The sequence below is a fragment of the Rosa rugosa genome, chromosome 5, assembly GCF_958449725.1.
Source record: "Rosa rugosa chromosome 5, drRosRugo1.1, whole genome shotgun sequence".
In the NCBI taxonomy this organism is placed as follows: domain Eukaryota; kingdom Viridiplantae; phylum Streptophyta; class Magnoliopsida; order Rosales; family Rosaceae; genus Rosa; species Rosa rugosa.
Genome location: NC_084824.1, coordinates 438,219 through 460,038, shown reverse-complemented (window position 1 = coordinate 460,038; position 21,820 = coordinate 438,219). Strand labels below are relative to the sequence as shown.

General features: G+C 37.6%; 3 protein-coding genes across 6 annotated transcripts; all 3 read left to right on the top strand.

Moving 5' to 3' along the window:
• Positions 1 to 1,141: 1,141 nt before the first annotated feature.
• Positions 1,142 to 12,245, top strand: LOC133708791 (uncharacterized). Of its 2 annotated transcripts, XM_062134315.1 has the most exons (25): positions 1,142 to 1,387; positions 1,843 to 2,444; positions 2,538 to 2,662; positions 2,763 to 2,857; positions 2,940 to 3,164; positions 3,854 to 3,953; positions 4,156 to 4,207; positions 5,253 to 5,318; positions 5,904 to 6,058; positions 6,399 to 6,469; positions 6,578 to 6,772; positions 6,877 to 6,915; positions 7,048 to 7,155; positions 7,647 to 7,736; positions 7,925 to 8,000; positions 8,531 to 8,627; positions 8,708 to 8,777; positions 8,864 to 9,040; positions 9,118 to 9,240; positions 9,594 to 9,677; positions 10,153 to 10,337; positions 10,499 to 10,637; positions 10,707 to 10,766; positions 10,934 to 11,005; positions 11,680 to 12,245. In XM_062134315.1, exons 2-25 carry the CDS (start codon positions 1,867 to 1,869, stop codon positions 11,785 to 11,787), a joined length of 3,090 nt encoding a protein of 1,029 aa, XP_061990299.1. In that variant the 5' UTR covers positions 1,142 to 1,387; positions 1,843 to 1,866; the 3' UTR covers positions 11,788 to 12,245. The 2 variants fall into 2 exon arrangements, with proteins under 2 accessions (XP_061990299.1, XP_061990300.1); XM_062134316.1 differs by lacking the exon at positions 5,253 to 5,318.
• A 1,002-nt stretch (positions 12,246 to 13,247) lies between these two features.
• On the top strand, positions 13,248 to 16,869 carry LOC133709009 (uncharacterized). Its single transcript, XM_062134606.1, has 3 exons — positions 13,248 to 15,314; positions 15,411 to 16,592; positions 16,675 to 16,869. Exons 1-3 carry the CDS (start codon positions 13,248 to 13,250, stop codon positions 16,867 to 16,869), a joined length of 3,444 nt encoding a protein of 1,147 aa, XP_061990590.1.
• Positions 16,870 to 17,129: 260 nt separating this feature from the next.
• LOC133710388 (nucleolin 1) lies at positions 17,130 to 21,193 on the top strand. 3 transcript variants are annotated; one of them, XM_062136447.1, is made up of 18 exons: positions 17,130 to 17,304; positions 17,406 to 17,457; positions 17,559 to 17,737; positions 18,085 to 18,192; positions 18,271 to 18,378; positions 18,462 to 18,575; positions 18,700 to 18,798; positions 18,940 to 18,981; positions 19,108 to 19,227; positions 19,323 to 19,427; positions 19,544 to 19,594; positions 19,679 to 19,764; positions 19,842 to 19,959; positions 20,045 to 20,142; positions 20,234 to 20,324; positions 20,406 to 20,497; positions 20,596 to 20,894; positions 21,007 to 21,193. In XM_062136447.1, exons 1-18 carry the CDS (start codon positions 17,272 to 17,274, stop codon positions 21,036 to 21,038), a joined length of 1,827 nt encoding a protein of 608 aa, XP_061992431.1. In that variant the 5' UTR covers positions 17,130 to 17,271; the 3' UTR covers positions 21,039 to 21,193. The 3 variants fall into 3 exon arrangements, with proteins under 3 accessions (XP_061992431.1, XP_061992429.1, XP_061992432.1); XM_062136445.1 differs by having other exon boundaries at positions 18,937 to 18,981; XM_062136448.1 differs by lacking the exon at positions 18,940 to 18,981.
• Positions 21,194 to 21,820: the final 627 nt, after the last annotated feature.

Genomic DNA, 21,820 nt, shown 5'->3' with positions numbered 1-21,820 from the left:
CCACTGTACGGCACCAACACCATTGTCATGTGTTCAAAGCTCCAAGGCTCCCCTTTTAATTAGAACCCTAGCTAGATTTAATCACTCAAAGAAGGAGTACATGTAGAAATCATCATGATCTTGAATCTGGTACATACCAGATAATCTCCACACCTTTTTGAACATGCCTTTGAAGGAATCCTTCATATATGCATAGTCAGAAGCTTACCAACCAGAAAAATTATGGGAATGCCAAAGACCACTTCCTTTGGATATGCACATACAGGTCCACCGGTCTCTTACCATCCACGAGCGGCCGTGATGACACCAAACACACAGCCATCTCGTTAACAGTCAACATCAGGCAGAAGAAACACTATAATTTGGGAATAGGGATTTGGGTCACTTTCCAGAGAGAGGCTGAGGTTTTTTTTTAACTTTCCATTTACTATAAAAGTTTCCAAGAAATTCATTAGAGGAATGCTTCTAATAAAAATGGTTTAGTGCATCACTAGTGTTTTTCCAAATCAATCTCACGGCGGACCTTGTAGAGGACAAATACAAGTAGCATCATGAACTCACTGTATCGGTTAAGTTAATTCAACCCTACCTACGTATCAACACATTTTCTTATGAATCACCAATAAAGCACGCATTATGCACTGTTAATTTCAACTATGAGATATAACGAGTGAATCTAGCATCGCAACCACTCTCCTGAAATGTCTTAAATCGTGATAGTGGAGTTTGTGATAAGATTTGCATTCTTTCTTTTCTCTCTCATTTCTAGCTAAAGTAATTAAGCTCATCTCTTTAGTTTTTTTTTTTTATTATTTTTTTTTTTATCAGATAAACAACTCAAATGCTACAACTGGTTTTTCTTGAGTCGGACTCACAATCTCCCACTTATGAATGAGAGACTATACCACCAGACCAAATAGTATTGAACTTATTAGACATTATTCACTTCTTTTTTATTAGATTTAAAAACTAAAATAAAAATATACATAGACCATGAGCTAAATATCTGCACATTGACCTCAAGAGCTGGCCCATGAAGTTTGTACACACAAAAAGAAAAGCAGAAGGCCCATTTCTGATATTCCTTAGAAGTTAGAACCAAAGTACCAAACCTAGAAATGGACACTTCAAAAACTCACCAACCTTGAACAAGGCGCGCACGGACGCAACAGTAACACCTAACCTTTCGTAGCAGCCCAGACCAGTTAGAGAGAGAGAGAGAGAGAAGGAGCTAGATCTTATCTCACCCCCTCTCCTTCTCTTTTTCTCACTCAAAACGGTCGCCTCGGACCATCTTTCGCTTCCTCTTTTACCGCCTCTGTCTTTCTCTTCCTCTCTCATATGGACGCCCGACCAATCTAGGGTTTGCACCGACCTATAATACAAGGTATCTCCATCTCTCTCTGCACTCGCGCACCTTTCTCGTATTCATGTCCAGCTTCCTCAGTAGTTTCCTCCGAGGAAGAACCGAATGTCGGGTTTCAGAATCTCTGTTTGTGTCTGTTAGTTACACTGAAGCTGCTCTTAGGAGATGTCAGGCATACATAAAACGCTTGCGTTTTGTTCTTCTCTTTTTTACATATAGCCAAAATACAAGCACAGCTTGATTTTGAATCCAATATTGCCCAAGTTAATAGTGCAAAAAGCAAATGATGTATGAAACGAACCATTATTATTATTATTTTTTTTTTAGGAAGAGTATTTTATATCATGGTGAATTGTAATGTGTACAAGTAAAAAGCTTTTAAAAGGGATCAAATTACGCTACATGTATTTTAATCCTCGTTTCGATCATGAATGTGCAAATCAATAGTAAACTGATCAAAGCATGCTTTGCTGCAGACTGAAGTTCTGGAATAAGAGGTGATGATGTATGCAAGGAGAATAAAGTGCAGAAATCAGAGATGGATGCTTCAACTGTCCAATTCTATAAAGCCAAGCTACGTTCATCATGGTTCTTCTCAATCGTTGGGACGTATTACAGTTCCTGCAAACTACTACTCAGACGCTAGTTTTATTAGAAGCCGTTTCATAGATTCGTTCTCATTGCAAAGTGGTGTATCTGCTAATAGTTGCACTGGTTTGCAAGTGAGGTCTAATACGTGTTTGAAGGGTAGTCAGTTACGCTTCTACAGCTCAGAAGGCGATGGAAGAAACTCAAATGAGGGTAAACAGTTACCAGTGAAAGACGGTGCTAACTTTGATAAAGAAAAGACTTGGCAAGAAAAGGCTAGGAAAGATGTTAGGCCTTCTGATGCACATGCTCTACTTGGGGAGCAAGATCAAAAGGAATGGCTTAATAGTCACAAACTTACCATTGAGAGTAAAAAGAAAGAATCACCTTTTTTGACTAGACGAGAGAAGTTCAAAAATGAGTTTCTATGGAGGGTTGTTCCATGGGAGAAGATAACTGTTTCATGGGAGACGTTTCCTTACCATATCGAGTAATTTCTTTTCGTTAATGTTTTCTATTGTTGTCTTATTATCTCTTTCTTGCTACTTGTCAGAAGATTTATAGATGTTATTTTCTCCTATAGTGAACCCACCAAAAATCTTTTGATGGAATGTGCTGCTGCTCATTTGAAACATAAAAAGTTCACTTCTACTTATGGTTCTCGTTTGACATCTTCAAGCGGGAGAATACTGCTTCAGAGTGCTCCAGGTTGGTCACAGGTCCTACAAAATTTAATAATTACATTCTTCTTGTATTTCAAAATCTTCCTACTATGTCTTGATTATCTGCTTTATATCATCATCTACAGGCACTGAGCTTTACCGTGAAAGATTAGTTAGAGCTCTTGCGCGAGATCTTCAAGTTCCACTACTTGTGCTTGACAGCAGTGTTCTTGCTCCTTATGTAAGATTAATTAAATTGAGTGTTGAATATATAGTATACTCACAAAGTAAGATTCATAAAGTTATATTTGTGTATGGTGTAGGATTTTGGTGATGATTGTCAAACGGAGTCTGAATCAGAGGATGATGGTGTGGAGGAGTGTACTTCTGAGTCAGAGATTGATGATGAGAATGATGCGAGTAATGAAGAAGAATGGACTAGTAGTAATGACGCAAAGTCAGATTGTAGTGATAAAGATGAAGTTGATGTGCATGCAAAGGCTGAAGCAGCCCTCAAGAAGCTTGTTCCTCTTGAACAATTTTCTAAGGTGTGATTTTTTGAAGCACCAGGAGTGTCTTCATTTATAACTTTTCCACCCTAAGCATATTATGGGGACTTAAAATATCAAGTGTTGGAATATATTTTGGACTTATTGAAAAAGAATTTCTATGTACAGATTTGATTTGAACTAGAGTTGCATGGTATGATAGAATCACATGGTATGATATGATTATGTCATTGTGATAGTGTGACTGTGGGTTCTTGTAGTTATTAGAGGTACATTGAGGAAATGACCATGTGTTGAGTTTGAGATGTTGGAATATCAATTCTGGTGCAATTTAATGAAAGGTTATTGTTTCTGCTAAAAAGTATAAACCCTAATATAAATAACTGAACTACAAATATTTGGAAATGTTTTCTGTTATTTAAAATTTCTTGGTTCCAAAAGATGGTCTCTCAGTTCCATTGCTGAATGCTTATGTCAGTTCAACTGTTTGAGTATGTGAACTTATTTTTTGGATAGTGGTCCCTTGATGCTTAACTTTTAATAGGTAAGTACAATTTCTGGAATATGATGCAGGTTTTGTGTCTCTGTTTAGAATTAAAAACAAAAAACAAAAAATGAAGTAGAAATGTCTTGATGGTGACATCTGCTAGGCATGGTGCACAGGGTTGCTTCAAGCACTTTTCATAATGTTGTCTAGTTGTCTGATTTTATGTATTCATATGGGACAGATGGTATCTGGGGAAATTAATGATGACTCTGAGTCCTCAAAGTCAGAAGCTGCTGAGCCTACCGATAAATCCAAAGAATCCAAACGACCACTGAAGAAAGGTTCATATTTACATTCCTACCTATTTTATTTGGCAGATCGTATGTTTTGCAATTTTTACCTTTAAAAGATATAAGAGGTTACATTTCTTATTCCTATGTGTTCACATGTTGTATTCTTCCACATGTGTACTTTTTAGATTCTCATTCTTTATTGGGCAACCTTCTTATTAATAAGTTTCTTTCTTTATCATCTTTTTTCCAGGTGATCGGGTGAAGTATATTGGGCCTACTTTACGTGTTGAAGCTGATAACAGGTTGTGAATTATTTCTTGCATCTGCTTGTTTCGTATTGTGTTCATATGATTTTTTTAGTTTTCTATAGTTTGCAATATAATGGATAACAACGATAGTTTAGAATATTGAGAACTTGTGAAATTAAAGTGCATCGTTTAATTTATGAATGTGGCTTTCTCTCCATTTTGTGGTCAGTGAAACTTATATCTGTATGATGATTTTATTTTTCTGTTGTATTGTATAACCCGTATTTTTTTCTTGATGTGTTTTTTGTGTGTTTTCTGGTGGGAGACAAATATTTATGCCTGATGATTACAGAGTGAGCCCTTTCCACGATATCCATCTAAACGTAATCCGGCCTTAAAAATGAATTGGTCATTTCGACCAATGCAGGATTCAGTTATGTTAGGAAATGACCAGGAGAAAACTAGACTAATGTATCATGATCATTGACTTGATTCTGCAAGGGAGGTTAATATATTTTCTGAAATTTTACTAGACCTACTAGTTGTTCTGAAATTTCTGATTGACTCAAGATATTTTTCTAGTAAAACCTCTTGAAAAACATTAGGCATTTCTATTTACTGGTGACGCGCTTTCCAGGCTTATAGCAGTGCAGCAGGCCTCCAGAAATGCATGTTCCTTTTGCACCTTAGAGGTTCTACCATGAATATTGTTGTGTAACCAAGAGTGGCTCATTTTTAAAAGGATAAAATCAGGGTCTAGGCATAAAAGGATTCTTAACTTTGTTAATTCATTTTAAAGGCTTTTTGTGTGTGTGTGTGTGTGTGGGTGTTGGGGTGGGGAGTAATGAATTTGCATTTGCGAGGAATTTGTATATCATACCGCAAGTGTATGTTACTGCCTAGATCTTTTGGCTAAAATCTAAAGGAAGAGTGTTTAGACACCACTTTTCAGGTCTTATATATTGATAACTTACACACATACTGCCCGGAATATCATATCAATGGTCTGTCTTTCAGAAACCTTTTAGCATGATCTCATCCCCACATATGAACTCTGACTCCGCCGTCACCTGACATTGACACATATAATGCAATACAGGATCATATTGGGGAAAATATCAACATCTGATGGTCCAAGGAAAGCATATACCATTTTTCATGGCAGGTGGGTTGGTAAGTTGTCAGCGTATAAGCGAAGAAATACAGTAAAAAATAAACTCTTAGATGTCCTTTTCCTTGCAGTTGTTTTTTGGTGTATTTTTTTTTCTTCTCCTTAGGACCCTAGTTTGAGGATTAGTTTCTCCGTGCTCTATAGTCTTATCATGGTCCACTGTCACCATTCAAGTGTCCAGGGTTACTCCATTTAAATAATTCCAGAAGATATTATTGGTTGTCAAACTTAATATTTGTGCCCTTCTAGGGCTTGTTTGTACATTGCTCGAAATACTTGATATGCTGCCCTTAGGCACTCTCTTAGTGGTTAAATATTATCTTCTTTTTCTTTTTTGTTGTTGTTGTATGCTCTGGCATGGAGTTGCTTTTGTTCTGTCCGAAATTGGAAACTCTTCTAGACTGTATAGTCCATGAAGTTGCTTTTCCATCTTTCCCAGCTGCTATGAGAAAATATTCATAGTGGTTTCAGTCATATTGTTAATCGTTACATTTTGTGCATCAGTTAATGTTTGTGTACATCCATGATTCTCGAATTTTGTTACTGTTCCGTCTCTGAATGAATCTAACATCTATGCAGGCCTTTACCGAATGGTCAACGTGGGGAGGTATATGAGGTGAGCGGAGATCGAATTGCTGTTATATTGGATATAAATGATGACACAGGAAGTGATGTGGATAAAGAGGAGAAAGGAGAAGACCAGCCTGCAAACCCACCAGTTTATTGGATACATGGTACAATTCCACATGGATGAAGAATTTTAAATGGTTCCTTAAAAGTTCAAATTTAACTGATTAGTATATCTAGTCAGTGGGGATTACGTCGCGCTGGTTTCTTTTGTCTTTGACTCAATCTTGTGCTTTTTACATTATTGTTCAATTGTGTGTTTCATCCATAAAATGCTAATACTAACATAATAAGGGATACCTCAGATAATGATGTCGATAATTTAGCTAAATGGCTGAATTAGATTGCAAAGCAGGTCACTAAATAATTAGATTTACTTTTAGCATGATGTACCATTCTAGAATGTTAATTGCAATCCTGGTAGTGATTTTTCTTTCTTACGTACAGCAAATCATGTCGAGCATGTTGATGAGACTCAGACTGAGGATTGTTATATTGCAATGGAGGCCCTACGTGAGGTATGGCACAGCTAAGATATCATAATAAAAAGAGAAACCAAATGTTTGTGTTCTGATGCTTAAGGTTATTCATCTGTATGGATTAATCTGAATATCCATTGCTTGCAGGTATTGCATGCCAAGCAACCTCTTATTGTCTATTTTCCAGACTCTTCTCAATGGTTGTCTAGGGCAGTTCCCAAGTCAAACAGGAAGGACTTTGTCAATAAGGTGCAAGAAATTTTTGACCAGTTATCAGGTCCTGTTGTTTTAATCTGTGGACAGAACAAAACTGAATCCGAATCAAAGGAGAAAGAGAAATTTGTAAGTGTTGGGAATTATTTTTCAGTTATCAAGTTGTTTAGTACTAGTGTAAGGCTGACGCCTTTTCGCTTCTTTTTTCCTTTGCAATTTACTTTCTGTAACAGACGATGATACTACCAAATTTTGGTCGTCTTGCAAAGCTGGTAATTCCTCTCTATTCTTTAGGAGCACAAAACAGTTGACAAACACACAAACACACAGTGACAAACACCAAATTTTGTGCTAAGTGATATTTCCTCTATGTAATGTCGTTGTGCCATTGTTTCTGTATCCAGCCTGTTTCTCTTAAGCGTCTTACTGAGGGACTTAAGGCAACAAAGCGATCTGATGAGGATGAAATATATAAGCTCTTTTCAAATGTGTTCTCCATACATCCCCCAAAGGTATATGTTGTAATGTTGTACTTCCTCCTATAGACCTATACTTTATTTATGACTACAAGAACATTACATGCCTGGATTTTAATTCTTCATGCTCATTTTTTCCCCATATATTTAAATATAAATATTGTTCTTCCAGACTTTTCTCGTGATCTCTAGAACCTATGAGCTCATGTGTCAATCATATTTTCTATATCTTAACGTTTCTGATACTTCAGAGTGGTTTATAGTGATTGTGTTACCTCCTTTGTTTCATGTTGGATATAGCTTTGCATACAAGATTGTACTTCCTCTTTATAAGTGTTATACTTGATGCATAGTTTTGTTGGTAGTTTGTCTTGACATTTGTGATGCTTAGCATTAGATCAATTATAGATGACCATGCGTACATACTTTAGACATATAGCAATGTGCATGCACATTTAGTTCTTTGTTATTGGTGGTTTCACATCTCATTTTATTTTTTTTCTCACGTTTTCTTTTTTTTTTTGCAGGAAGAAGAGGTACTTCGGACATTCAATAAACAGATTGAAGAAGATGGGAGAATTGTGATGTCAAGGAGCAATTTGACTGAATTACATAAGGTAAGTTCTACTGCTGAAATTTATCTGCTACATCGGTAAAGGTATTTTGTAGTTTAAGTTGTTTCTTGTATTATACACCTATTTCTTCTTTTGAATCATACTACTAGTCAGTGAGGTGGGGATGGGTGGAGGGATTTCCTTGAACATCTTTGGCCTATTAGATTAATTTCTGAACTACTGCATTCCAGGTTCTTGAGGAGCATGAGCTATCATGCATGGACCTATTGCAAGTAGATACTGATGGTGTGATCTTGACAAAGCGAAGTAAGAAACTGAACAAACATGATGTTCGACGTTGCTAAATTTCATGTTAGATGGTTTCACCTTTTTCCCTAAGAAATATAAAAATCAGCGAGTAGGATAAAGTTCAAATGTAGGGAGATATAAATAAAGATACAAATGTGTAATTAAGAAATTGAATGTAACTTATTTAGGCGGTGAATTACTCTAGGAATGACATCATTATATATGCTGGGTTGCAGGGCCAGTGATGCTTTGTCAATATAGTCTTAGTATCTTATCCCCCAAAGCAGTGATTATTGAATTGTTAAGGTGTCTGCACAAGGCTGCTTGTGTTCAGATTAGGTCATTCCCGAAGTGCACCAACTGGTTCTTTGTTCCATAGTGATGGACTTGAGATTGAGGATCTTGACTCTATCCTGTAGTAGTGGACTCGTGGCTAGGGTGGTAGATGGATATGACACGCAGAATGTTTGTCAATGCTTCAGTTATATATTTGATTTTGTACTGACCACTTGGTAGTTACTAATTAATTCGACTTGTATATCCTCCAGAAGCTGAGAAAGTAGTTGGCTGGGCTAAAAGCCATTACTTATCATCTTGTCTTGTTCCTTCCGTTAAAGGTGACAGACTGCAGCTTCCTCGTGAAAGGTACTTGTCTTAATATTTGTATATTGTATGTTCCCGCTTTATATCACCTAACATTGCTCACTGTTGTTGTTTCTGTAAAGCCTTGAAGTAGCAATTTCACGTTTGAAGGAGCAAGAAAGTTTGTCTCGGAAACCCTCTCAAAATTTGAAGGCATGTCTATGCTATTATTTTGTACTCAAATTAAATGGAAATTGATATTTCCAACCCTTAATCTTAACCTATACAAACTATTGCAGAACCTTGCAAAGGATGAATATGAGAGTAACTTTGTTTCAGCAGTTGTACCTCCTGGTGAAATTGGTGTCAGGTTTGATGATGTAGGTGCTCTGGAGGAGGTGAAGAAGGCTTTGAATGAACTAGTCATTCTTCCAATGAGAAGACCAGAGCTTTTCTCTCGTGGAAACTTGTTGCGGGTAATGATTTTAACTTTGTTCATTGGTCATTTTTTTTATGAGTAAGTAAATATCTGATGATATCAAGCCTTGGTCAGCCTTGCAAAGGGATATTACTTTTTGGTCCTCCTGGAACTGGGAAGACCCTTCTTGCCAAGGCACTTGCAACAGAAGCTGGGGCAAACTTTATCAGCATTACTGGTTCAACTCTAACATCAAAGGTATGCTTTCCAGTATTCCAGATCTAGATAGTTTAATTTTTTGATACAGACAAATATCCCTTTTCATGATCAATTGTATGTGATATGATATTCTTTCTCTTTGTGATTGTTACTTTTGCTGTAAAATGCTTCTCTGACTCACAAGCTACCATTGGGAATCATCGACCTCTTCTAAGTTCTAAACGTTTCATCCTAGTTATATTACTGATATTTGGACCTGTCCAAGATCATGAATATGGATTTGAGAAGGAAGTGGGCTGATTTTGTGCTGAAGTTGCTAGAAAGTTATAAGCTGCTTTATAGTGCTTTTTTCCTGAGAGATATTCACATCTTTGTAAATTTTATTGATACAGTGGTTTGGAGATGCTGAAAAGCTGACCAAAGCTCTCTTCTCTTTTGCCAGCAAGCTTGCTCCCGTCATTATATTTGTCGATGAGGTGAACTTTTCTATCTCATGAAATAAAATTGAATTTTGAAAATGTTAAATAATGTACAATTAACTAGTTCCTTCTCCTTATAATGTAGACGTAATGTGGAGATTGTACATCGCTCAGTAAATATGGTCAATGGTTACCTTTATATGTTCACTTTCTTTTAGATTCTTAGTCCAGGCAGACAGCAAAATTTTACATACTATATTAAGAAGTAAGAACTATAGCGCTAGCGCTATTTCCAACTGTATACTGAGTAGAGCTTCGCCACAAAACCCTATCATAAATTGAAATGTAAATGGTTGTGGAAAAGACACAACCGTGTTATATATATATATATATATATATATACAAGAAGACTGGGATGGATTGAGGTCTAAGTGTTTTGTTTGGAAAGGAAAAAAGAAATTTTTTTTTTAGGCTCCAAAATTTCTACTTCGCTTAACATGTCAGGTTCTCTGTCTGCTATTCTATATTGTAGGTTGATAGTTTGCTTGGTGCTCGTGGTGGTTCTTTTGAGCATGAGGCAACTAGAAGAATGAGAAATGAGTTCATGGCAGCTTGGGATGGATTGCGATCCAAAGACAGTCAAAGAATTCTTATTCTCGGAGCCACAAATCGGCCATTTGACCTTGATGATGCTGTTATTCGTCGCTTACCAAGAAGGTCTGATTCTTGGAAAAAAAAAAATTAGACTTTCCTCATTGGTTATGATGGTTTTGTGAAATCTCACTAACTCTTAGGTTGTAAGGTACTTACTGTTTATATAAATATGCTTTGTTTTTTTAATTCATTTTGTGAATCCTTTATGTTTGGTTTCATTGTAGGATATATGTTGATTTACCAGATGTTGAAAATCGCAAGAAGATTTTGAGTATCTTTCTTGCTCAAGAGAATCTAGAACCTGGTTTCCAATTTGATAAACTTTCAGAGGCAACCGAGGGATACTCTGGCAGTGATTTGAAGGTATATAGACTGCTGTTAAACATGGAGATTACTTGTTGTGTATTCGATACTTACAATACTGTTTTGCAGAACCTCTGTATTGCGGCTGCATATAGGCCTGTCCAGGAACTATTAGAAGAAGAAACCAAGGTACAAATATTTTGAGTGGGCATTAAGCCAGACAAGATGTTGCGGTTAATATTTTAATATACAGCCTGTAAAATGCCATCTTGCATGGGGTTGATTACATATAAAGTCCTAGTTTGCATACTAATTTCAGTGGTTCCTAATTTTGCGATTTGTTATATTCTGTACAGGACAGCAAAAGTGATTTATCTCCACCTTTAAGGCCACTTAATTTACATGACTTTATTCAATCAAAAGCCAAGGTAAAAAACTCAAGTTATTGTGATTTTGTTATTCCTTCCTGTTTAGTAGGTGCCGTCTTTATGAGTTATAACGAAAGACACTGTTTATACGTTGATTTTGTTATATTCATCTCCAGAATATGTTGTCCTCTGACATTTATGCATAAAAAGAAAGGTGTTCTGATGTTCCGTTGAAGAATTTATCCTGTGAAACCTTCCCGCAAAAAGTACCTCCACCTCTCATTAAGTGAGAATTCTTCCTAACAAGGATAAAAATTATCACTCCAAAACTCTACCCATTTATAGAGCCCACTTCAGGGATATGTGTTGCCTTGTGATGTCACCTAAAAGTTGACTTATAATTGCGGTTTTCCCCTCCTAATATGGGGGTGTATGTTATTGAAAGAGACTGACCTCTGTATCCAAAGGAAGGCGCTTGAACATCTGTTATGGAGTAAATATTGATCTGTACGGTTCATTGCTATCTAATTTGGATACGGATCATTATTTGAAATTAGTATGGAGCTATCCGTTTAGAAGTCTGAATCTTTAGATATATCTCTTCCTCACATCACTTTGTATGTTTCTTTATATGTTCTTCAATGCATCACTTGGGCCTTGGATATATGTCTTGGTATTTGCAGGCAATATTTAATACTGAAATGTCAATTTTTATTTGGGACTCGATTGTGTAGGTTGGGCCATCTGTGTCATATGATGCTGCAAGCATGAACGAGCTTAGGAAATGGAATGAGCAATACGGTGAGGGCGGAAGCAGGAGAAAATCACCATTTGGTTTTTGAAACTGCTCTTACAAGGTTAACCCGAATATTTTCTTTCTATAGTCTTAGTGAGAAAGAAAAGGAAAGGCCCAACTTTTAAGTCTTTCCCCTCATTATCTATTCGTAATTCGTGGAGAAAATGAAGGAGCCCAACTTTGGAAGCAGCTCTTTCTTTCTTTATATATTCTTGGAGGGGAAAGAAAACCGATAGAAAACCGCCCAACTTCGATGGCTTAGGAAAACCTTAGGAGGCCGTCATCCTTTTTGAGCGGGTGATGAACAGGCCTAATTAGTTCTATAGAAATCTCCTTTCAATTTTCATTCTTGTAACCTAAGTTAATAGCGTTACTGTTTTAATAAAACACTTTTTAGTTATTTTAGCCATATTACAGTTAGGGTTTACCTCCCTAAATTTTGTTGATGTATTACTGAATATAAATTTGGGCACAATGAATGTGATACAAAGGGACTTACCAGCATGTGCGACATTCTCTCACTCTCAGCCCATATGGACTTGTGGGTTTGGGGACTTAATTCTGAATACCACCAACTTATATCCATGAATACGCTAAAATTAACTTATTAGTCGTCATCTTCCCTCTATATATGATTATCTATGGTCCAACAAGTGATTTATGTTCAAGCTTAAGAAAAGTGATTACAAATCAAAATTTGTACTCTATGAAATTAGGCGTAATCTTAAGATGGGGAAAAATTGTGTTTTCTACTAGAAAAAAAAAAAACCGAACATAATTGACTATAATCCTAGAACTTGATTGTATCATAATTTTGTACGTTAATTAGTTCATCCAAGTCGCATGATGCATCATACACCGTTTGGTCATTTACGTTTATGTGTTAGCAAGATCTGAACATGTGATATCAACATTATCGGTTCATCCAAATAACCTAGCCAGTAGGGCTTCAGCTCACCGGCCTCTCTATGTTGAAGTTAGTTCCACTAAACCCCCCATCTGATTCTTGCATATTTAAGAGAAAGATTAGTGACTTCTAAGATATTTCAGTTCGTTTGATGATTATCCAAGGATGACAAAATGGTTGTTTATTTATTTATCTTCATATAAATGGTTGTTTATTTATTTATCTTCATATATAACCATAATGATTAATGACACATGTAGAATGTAGCGTACCGAGCACCATATGTGTTACACAAAAACTAAGACATTGGATGAATACCTCACAACATGGCTTTGGTGATTCTATTAATACTCATCACATCATGTGATTGTTGATAGTCTTAGCCACCTCGCTGTCATGACTCATGACGATAGGCAAAGCCTCACTTTCGGGTGACAGGGTTTAACATGTTGTATCTGAAGTCATATTCTGGTTGTAGTTGGTGGTGTGATCACTGTGGTGGTATTGTTCCGCTTGAATTCTTTATTGGCGGTGAATTAGATAGATAGAAAGCTTTTGATCGTGGTTGTCACTTTAATGTTAATGCGGGGTTGTGAACAATGGAGGAGACGATGACTATCGAGGCCTATCAAACCACGGTGGGATGTTGGGTCATGAGTAGGGCTGCCACTCGGTCGGTTCGAATCAGTTATAGGTATTACCAACTTGGACTTGATAGAGGGTTTTGTAATGATTTATGGAAACTTGCCTTCCCTGAAGCTTTTATTCAACATTTACCACGCATGAAGTCTGATCATTGCCCTCTTTTTCTACAGTCTAATTCTTCTGTCATTACCACTGGTGCGAATAGGCCGTTTCGTTTCCAGGCGATGTGGATGGGACACATTAGTTATAATCAGTTTGTTCATGATCAGTGGAAAAGCTATAATGGTACCCTGCAAAATAAAGTTGTTCAACTTGCTTGTGATCTCAACGAGTGGAACTCCACTGTGTTTGGTAATCTTTTTAAGAAGAAAAGAAGACTGCTGGCTCGTATTGCTGGGATTCAGAAATGTACGGATAGGAATTCTAATTCTTTTCTTATTAATCTAGAGCAACAACTTATCCAGGAGTATGAAGCTGTGCGGGACCAGAATACTTTATATTGGCAACAAAAGTCCAGAGTGAAATGGCTACAGAACGGGGATAAAAACACCAAATTTTTTCATATGTCAACCATGGTTCGAAGAAGGAAAAACAAAATTGAGGCTCTTCTTGACAATGATGGAGTTTTATGTAGTGAAATAAATGGTATGAAAGCTATTGCAGTTGAGTATTTTGCGAATTTATTTTCTTATGATTCTACTGATGATGTGAGATTCATTATTTCTTATCTATTTCCTACTCTGGATAGTTGTGATTTGAGAAAGATGAGTAGATGCATTTCCAGGGATGAGGTTAAAAATGCTGTGTTCAATATTGGGGGCTTGAAATCTCCTCGAGCTGATGGATTTCCTGCTCTTTTCTATCATCGCCATTGGGATATCCTTGCTAAGGAAATTTTTCAGTTGGTTAATTCTGCTATGCATTCTGGAAAAATTCCTGATGGGCTCAACCACACTCTAATTACTCTTGTTCCCAAAGTGGCTAGTCCTCAAAGTTTGGCTCTCTTCAAACCCATTAGCCTTTGTAATACTCTCTATAAAGCTATCTCCAAGGTGTTGGTTGCTCGTATCAGACCTCTTCTTAAGAATCTTATTAGTCCTAACCATGTAAGTTTTGTACCTGGTAGGCATATTATTGACAATATTATTATTGCTCAGGAGGTTTTGCATAAGTTTCAACGCTCTGTTGGTAAGAAAGGATTCATGGCCTGGAAAATTGATCTATCCAAAGCTTATGATAGGCTTAATTGGAACTTCATTGAGTCAGTTTTATATGAAGCATGCTTCCCTGAGAATATTGTCAAATTGGTTATGAGTTGTGTTTCTTCCACGAGCTTTCAGGTTTGCGTTAATAGTGAGCTTTCTAATACATTCAAGGCTAGCAGAGGCATTAGACAAGGAGATCCCTTGTCTCCTTATCTGTTTGTCCTTTGTATGGAAAAATTATCGCATCTGATTACTTCTAATGTGCAAGCTGGTCACTGGAAGCCTGTTAGGGCCTCTGGTTCTGGTCCTTTCATTTCCCATTTGTTCTTTGCAGATGACCTTATTCTCTTTGCCGAGGCTAGCTGTGCTCAAGCTAAAATTCTTAAGAGATGCTTGGATCTATTTTGTGCTCTATCTGGGCAAGAGGTTAGTTATTCTAAATCTGTGCTGTTTTGCTCTCCCAATGTTTCTAAGTCTCTAGCCAGAAATATTAGCAAAATTTGTGGTTCTAATCTCACTACTAATCTTGGTAAATACTTGGGGATGCCTCTTATTCATTCTAAAGTTACCAATCAGACTTATGCTTCTATTGTTGACAAAGTCCAAAGTAGACTTTCAGGATGGATAAGTAAACTGCTTAGCTTGGCTGGAAGGCTTACACTTATCCATTCAGTCACTTCTTCCATGCCAGTTTATGCGATGCAAACTGTGAAGCTCCCTATGTCTATTTGTGATAAGCTTGATCGAATAAACAGAAACTTTCTTTGGGGTGATTGCAATGGGGAAAAGAAAATCCATTTAGTTAATTGGGATCTTGTGTGCAGACCTAAGCAATTTGGTGGTTTGGGTATTAAAGCTACAAAACATATGAATCAGGCTATGCTCGCTAAATTAGGTTGGAGACTATCTTAGGGTGATGAGGGCCTGTGGAGCAAGGTGCTACATAAGAAGTACATTAGTGATGTTCCTCTTCTGCACCCTCAATACTCTAGTCCCTCTGGTTGCTCTAGTACTTGGAGAAGTGTTGTGGCGGGCATTCAGCTTCTGAAAAAAGGTTTGTTGTGGAGGATTGGAACTGGTACTACTATTAATTTCTGGACTGATGCTTGGTTGCCTATTGGACCTTTAATCAATGTTGTTTCTGTTCCTCCCAGTGTTGATCTTAATTGGAAAGTTTGTGACTTTTGGGAAGATAATGGATGGAATTTAAGTTTGCTACGATCTTACTTTGATGAAGACATTATCAAAATGATTATGCATATTCCTGTTGGTTTTGAAGGAAGTGGCCCTGACATAATTATATGGGGTGAGACTTCTAATGGGTGTTTTTCTGTGAAATCAGCTTACTTGGCCTTGATTAAGGAAGAAAATTATGATGCGTTTCCCTGGTACTTTATTTGGAAACTCCCTATTCCTCCTAAACTAAAGACATTTATGTGGCTGCTATGTCAAGGCAGAATTCTCACTAATGTTGAAAGAGTTAAAAGAAGGTTAGCTTCTGATCCTTCTTGCCCTATTTGTCATGAACATCCGGAAACTCTTATTCATATGCTTAGAGATTGTCCCTCTGCTAAGAATGTGTGGAATGGTTTTATGTGCCTAGATACTATAGCAAGGTCTATGCAATTAGATTGGTATGATTGGTTGGCTGCTAACACTCACTGCAATAGACCTTGCTTTGATGGTCTAAAATGGTGTGGTGTTTTTGTATATACATGCTGGTACATATGGAAATGGCGCAACATGGCAGTTTTTAATGGTAACTACTACCCTCTTTCAATTTCTAGCAAAATCATTTTAGATGCTGCTAATATTAATTCTGTTGCCAGTCGTAGAACTTCTACTATATTTTTATCTTGGTCTAAACCTCCTGACCACTACTTTAAACTTAATGTTGATGGAGCTAGGGGACTAAATGGACTTATTGGTGCAGGAGGGGTTTTGAGGGATCACAGTGGTACTTGGATTTCTGGCTTTTTTGCTAGTCTTGGTAATGGATCTGTTTTACAAGCTGAGGCTTGGGGGCTCTTACTTGGTCTACAATTAGCTAGCAAAAATCGCTGCCAACATCTTATTGTTGAATGTGACTCTGAGGTTTTAGTGAACTTAATCAACAATGGGGTTAATGACCTACATCCTCTTCGGTCAGTTTTATGCAGCTGTCAATTTTTTGCAGGGACAGTTCTTGAGTTGTGACATTCGATATGTTTATCGGGAAATAAACTTGGTTGCTGATTTGTTGTCTAAAGATGGTGTTGGTGCTGATCTTGGAGTGCATTTCATGGAGCAACCTCCTCCGCAAGTTATCAATGCATTGCTTGATGATTTGTGTGCAAGTCCTAGATCTAGGACTGTAATTTGTGATCTTTAGTTGTTTGTTTTTTCGGGCCTTTTGGCCCCCATCTATCCAAAAAAAAAAAAAAAAAAATTTTGGTATTCTCCTATGTACGTGGTACAATGCTTAAGCGGTCCGGCCCGATCAAACCTGTAAAGCCCAAGCCAACCGGGCCCTAGCAACTAAAGAAAAAGTCCAATACAATCACACACGAGTGAACGCTCAAAACTCCCGCACGCTCACATCGTCAAAAACCCTAACCCTCTCACGAGTCTCCCGCATTCGAAATTATATAAATACGGAGCATCGCTAACCGAGTCTCTCATTCCCAATTTTCCACCGCTCTTCTTAAACCCTACCTCCTTAGGGTTTTTCAGAGCAGCCTCCACTTCTCTTCACACTCTTTCTCTTCTCCCATAGGCCGATTCTGCTCCTCCAATGGGCAAGTCAAGCAAGAAGTCAGCCACCAAAGTACGATTCGCTCCGACCCTTAACTCTTTTGGCTGCTGGCTTTGTTTTCATGGCGTCGTTTTTTTTTTTTTTTTTTCTAATCGTGTTGTATTTTCTCACAGGTTGAAGCAGCTCCTGCTGCTGTAGTTCCAGTCTCTAAGTCTGGCAAGAAAGGTATCGTCTCTTTTTTTGGGTGAAATTTACTTGTGTGATTTTAGGGTTTTAGTTTATTGAGAGCTATGTGTTAACTTTCTGTGTGTTTTATTGGTTTATAGGCAAGAGGGAAGCCGAGAATGAAGTCGAGAAGGCAGTGAGTGCGAAGAAGCAGAAGAGAGACGAGGGTGTGGTGCAGGCCATCCAGAAGACGAAGGCCGAAGCGAAAACGCCGCAAAAGAAGAAGAAAGAAGAGAGCAGTAGTGAGGAGGAGTCTGACACTTCATCAGAGGATGAGAAGGTTTGAATGCCTTGTTATGTTAATTTCTGCTCATAGTTTATTGCATTATTACATGTATCCTAAATGGGTTGTTGGCACAATGCATGTTTTGCTCATGTTGATGTGGGTATGAAAAGAATTGAGTTTGAATTTCAGTTAGTAATTTGAAAATAATTTAGAAAAAAAGAAAAGAAAAAAAAATGTCGTAGAAATCTATGTTTCTGGATTTGATTTTGCATTTTTGTTTGGATTTGGCTGTAAATGATTTTATATTTTCACCATGAGTGTTAAATTGGGTATGTCGATGTTTCATGTTACATGGTACACTATGAAGCATTATAATTGATTGTCTCTTATTTTTTTTTCAGCCTGCTCCCAAAACCAAAACTGTTGTTCCTCCCAAAAAGCAGGCCATAGCTGCTAAGAAGGAAGAGTCCAGCAGTTCTGAATCAGAGTCTGACTCTGATGAGGATGAAGTGAGTAATACATAAAATTTGTTGTCGCAGACACTTGTGCATTCAGATTATAATACTTGTTCTGTTATATGGCATTAGAAACCTGCTACCAAAACTGGAGTTGCTGCTAAAAACGGGCCAGTTGCTAAGAAAGCCGAGTCTTCTGACAGTTCAGATTCTTCAGATGATGATTCCGATGAGGAGGAAGTGAGTATCTTATATAGCTACTAATGTCTTGTGCTTTTTATAACTCTAGTTTTTAAGCATGGGGTTTATCTGTGTATTTTCAGGTTCCTAAATCCAAAGCCACAAAATTGCCTCAAGTTGTGGCTAAGAATGGCAAGAAGAAAGAGGATTCCAGCTCCTCAGATGCAGATTCTAGTGATGATTCAGAGGATGATGATGTTAGTTTTCCTTTTCCAATTTTATTGTTTTTGATTTGTTTGTATTTTCTTGTTGAAAAGATATGTTGGCCTGAAGAAAAAAAATGGAAGTCTTTTCTCAGATCTGTTTGTCTTATCATTGTAGGAAACTCCTGCTAAGGTTACTGCACCTGTGAAGAAGGTTGTTGCTCCTGCTGCAAAGAAGCCTGATTCAAGCAGCTCTGAAGATGATTCTGATGATGAGGTGTGTTCCCTTTTGTGGGACTTGCAATATAGATATTATTTTATTTGGTTTGTATTGCTCTTTGAATCTAGTAATTAGTTCGAGTTTTATTACAAACTAGTATAGGAAAAAGTTTTGAAAAAAGTATATTACTTTTAGCAGGATTCCAGTGACGACTCATCTGATGATTCAGAGGAAGAAAAGGTTTGTTTTGGTTGCCCTACGAAGTAATAGAGTATTTCATGCATGATAAAAAGTAAAATTGTTTTAGTTCTCATTGTTTTAAGCATTAGTTGGTGGTTAATTACTAGTATATTTGTCTCTTTGTAGCCAAAGAATGCTAAACCTGCTGCTAAAAGAGCTCAACCATCAAAGAGTGAGAGTGAGAGTGAAAGTGACTCTGATGAAGATGATGATGATGAGCCACAAACTAAAAAACCAAAGGCCGAGGTATGTCGATTTTATTAGATTTGTTTTGTTGCATTTTCATTTTACCCGTCTGTTCTTTTGATTACTGTGTTTTCTATGTGATGGTTCGTTTGAAGGTCCCTGCTAAAGCTGCCCCAAAGGAAAGTAGTTCAGAGGAGGAGAGTGATGAGGATAGTTCAGATGAAGAATCAGAAGAAGAGGCAAAGACTCCAAAGAAAAAGGTGTACTTTTTAATTTTGTGTTGTATTCTCATAATTTCTAATTGGAACTGTTTAATTCTTCCATACAATCTTTGGTTTACCTATTGCACTATATTAATAGTTCACACTCTGAACAGGACTCTGATGTAGAGATGGTAGATGCTCAATCAAAATCCGAAAAGAAAGCTGTAATAGACCGTTTCCCCTTCTTCATTATCTGCATTATCTCATATCACATATTTTGCTCTGACCTTTTGAATTTTATTACACAGCCTAAAACCCCTGCTACTCCTGAAACGTCGTCGTCTAAGACTTTGTTTGCCGGCAATTTGTCATTCAAGATTGAACAAGGCGATGTGTATGTGTTCTTTAATGAATACTACAATTGACTTGGTTTTGGTGGCGTTGATCTAATGCTATGATTTATTTATATAGGGAAAATTTCTTCAAGGATGTTGCCCAAGTTGTTGAGGTCCGTTTCTCCTCTGATCAAGAAGGACAGTTCAGGGGATATGGACATGTAGAGTTTGCCAGTGCAGAAGATGCCCAAAAGGTAGACCAGATGTCTTGATTGGTTTCAGTAGGATGTGTGTATTTTTTGTTTTTCATATTTAGTTACTAAGCCCATCTTTTTGCAGGCTCTGGAGTTGAATGGTTCAGATTTGTTGGGTCGTGCGGTGAGACTTGATCTGGCTCGTGAAAGGGGCGAAAGGGGTGCTTATACTCCTCACAGCGGGTATATTTTCACTCTTTAACTGGTGCTATGAAGCTATAATTCGATGGTCCCATTGCTTATGTTTTCCCTTCTTTGTTTGATAATATTATAGCAAAGAGAGCAACTCATACCAGAAGGGAGGACAAGGTCAGTCACAGACAATATTTGTACGAGGATTTGATACAAACCAAGGGGAGGATGAGGTAAATATTGCACTATAAACTGTAGCTTTTGTTGTCTGTTTTGTGTTATTGCATCCATTCTTCTGAACTTTGTAATTACAGATCCGAGGTGCCCTGCAAAGTCATTTTGATTCGTGTGGAGAGATAACACGGGTGTCCATCCCAAAAGATTATGAAACTGGCGCCTCCAAGGGGTTTGTGCTTCTTTTGTTCGTTATTCTTGGAGTGCTGTTGTATCCCTCTTTCTTCCAATTTGTTTTGGGGTTAACCTATTTGTCTTTGCCAATATCAGGATGGCCTACATGGACTTCTCATCTGCTGATGCTTTCAGCAAAGCTTTGGAGCTTGATCAAAGTGATCTTGGAAATGGCTGTTATTTGAATGTCCAACCGGCCAAACCTAAAGGTGATTTCGGTGAAAGGGGTAATCGTTTTGATAATGGTGGCCGTCGAGGTGGCCGTCGAGGTGGTCGTTATGAGAGTGGTGGCCGCCGTGGTGGTGGTCGTTTTGATAGTGGTGGCCGTCGTGGTGGTAGGGATTCTGGTGGTAGGCGTGGAGGCAGAGGTCCTAGCCTAGCTACACCCGGAACAGGTTGGTAGCACTTTTCTTTCTCATGAAGAAGTGCCCTGCTTTTCATGTTGGCATTCAGTTGCCCTTGATTTAGGTTTCATTTTCTCATTGTACCCTTTTTGTATTACTGCAGGGAAGAAGACCACCTTCAATGATGAGGATTAGGCAGTTCCCCAGAACAGATTTGGCATATTTTCCGCGTTAATTTATTTTAGATGCGTATCTATGTTTTTCATTGATGTTGAACATGACGTATAATGAGAGTGGAATTTTTGTATTTTGACATTTCAACTATTATAAAATATTTTGTTTACCGAGTATTTTGTAGCATCTGATCCAGATAGCATTTGTCTTCAACAAAGCTCAATCTTTTAGGCCCGCTACAGCATAGAAATTTTTTGACTGGTGCTAGCGGCGGTTTTCTTGATCTGTTCATTGTCTAGTGACTCAAATCCACCGCTTCATTCTTTGATTAGAATGATCCCTATTAAGCTAGTTCTATACTTCAAGGTGACTTCAAGCTTGAGCTTTTGAACGATTGATCGATGCTAACATCCGTTTCAGACTTTCAGCCTAGGTGCCCATATCCTGTCGTATGAGCATAATGTTCGGATTGTTCTTGCGACTGGCATTATGCTCAAGTTTATTCGTGTTTGTGTTGGTGGTTCCGCCTGCTTGGGAGTGTGATTAGGGTTTAGGTATTGAGTTTTCGATGATGATTGCTTAAAAAGGACGACTCATTGAAATATGAAACTTATACAACAAGAAACGCGTCAGTGATGCAAATGTATGTCTCGCAAGTAGTTTGACCTTGTACTGAGGCATTGAATGATCTTGCTGATTTCATTGTACGGTAGGCTATAAGTCTAACACAACTACAAAATATGAATCTGGCCGACCTACATGAGTAAATAGTAGTTCAAAAAAGCTTTATTTTTGGTCATGGA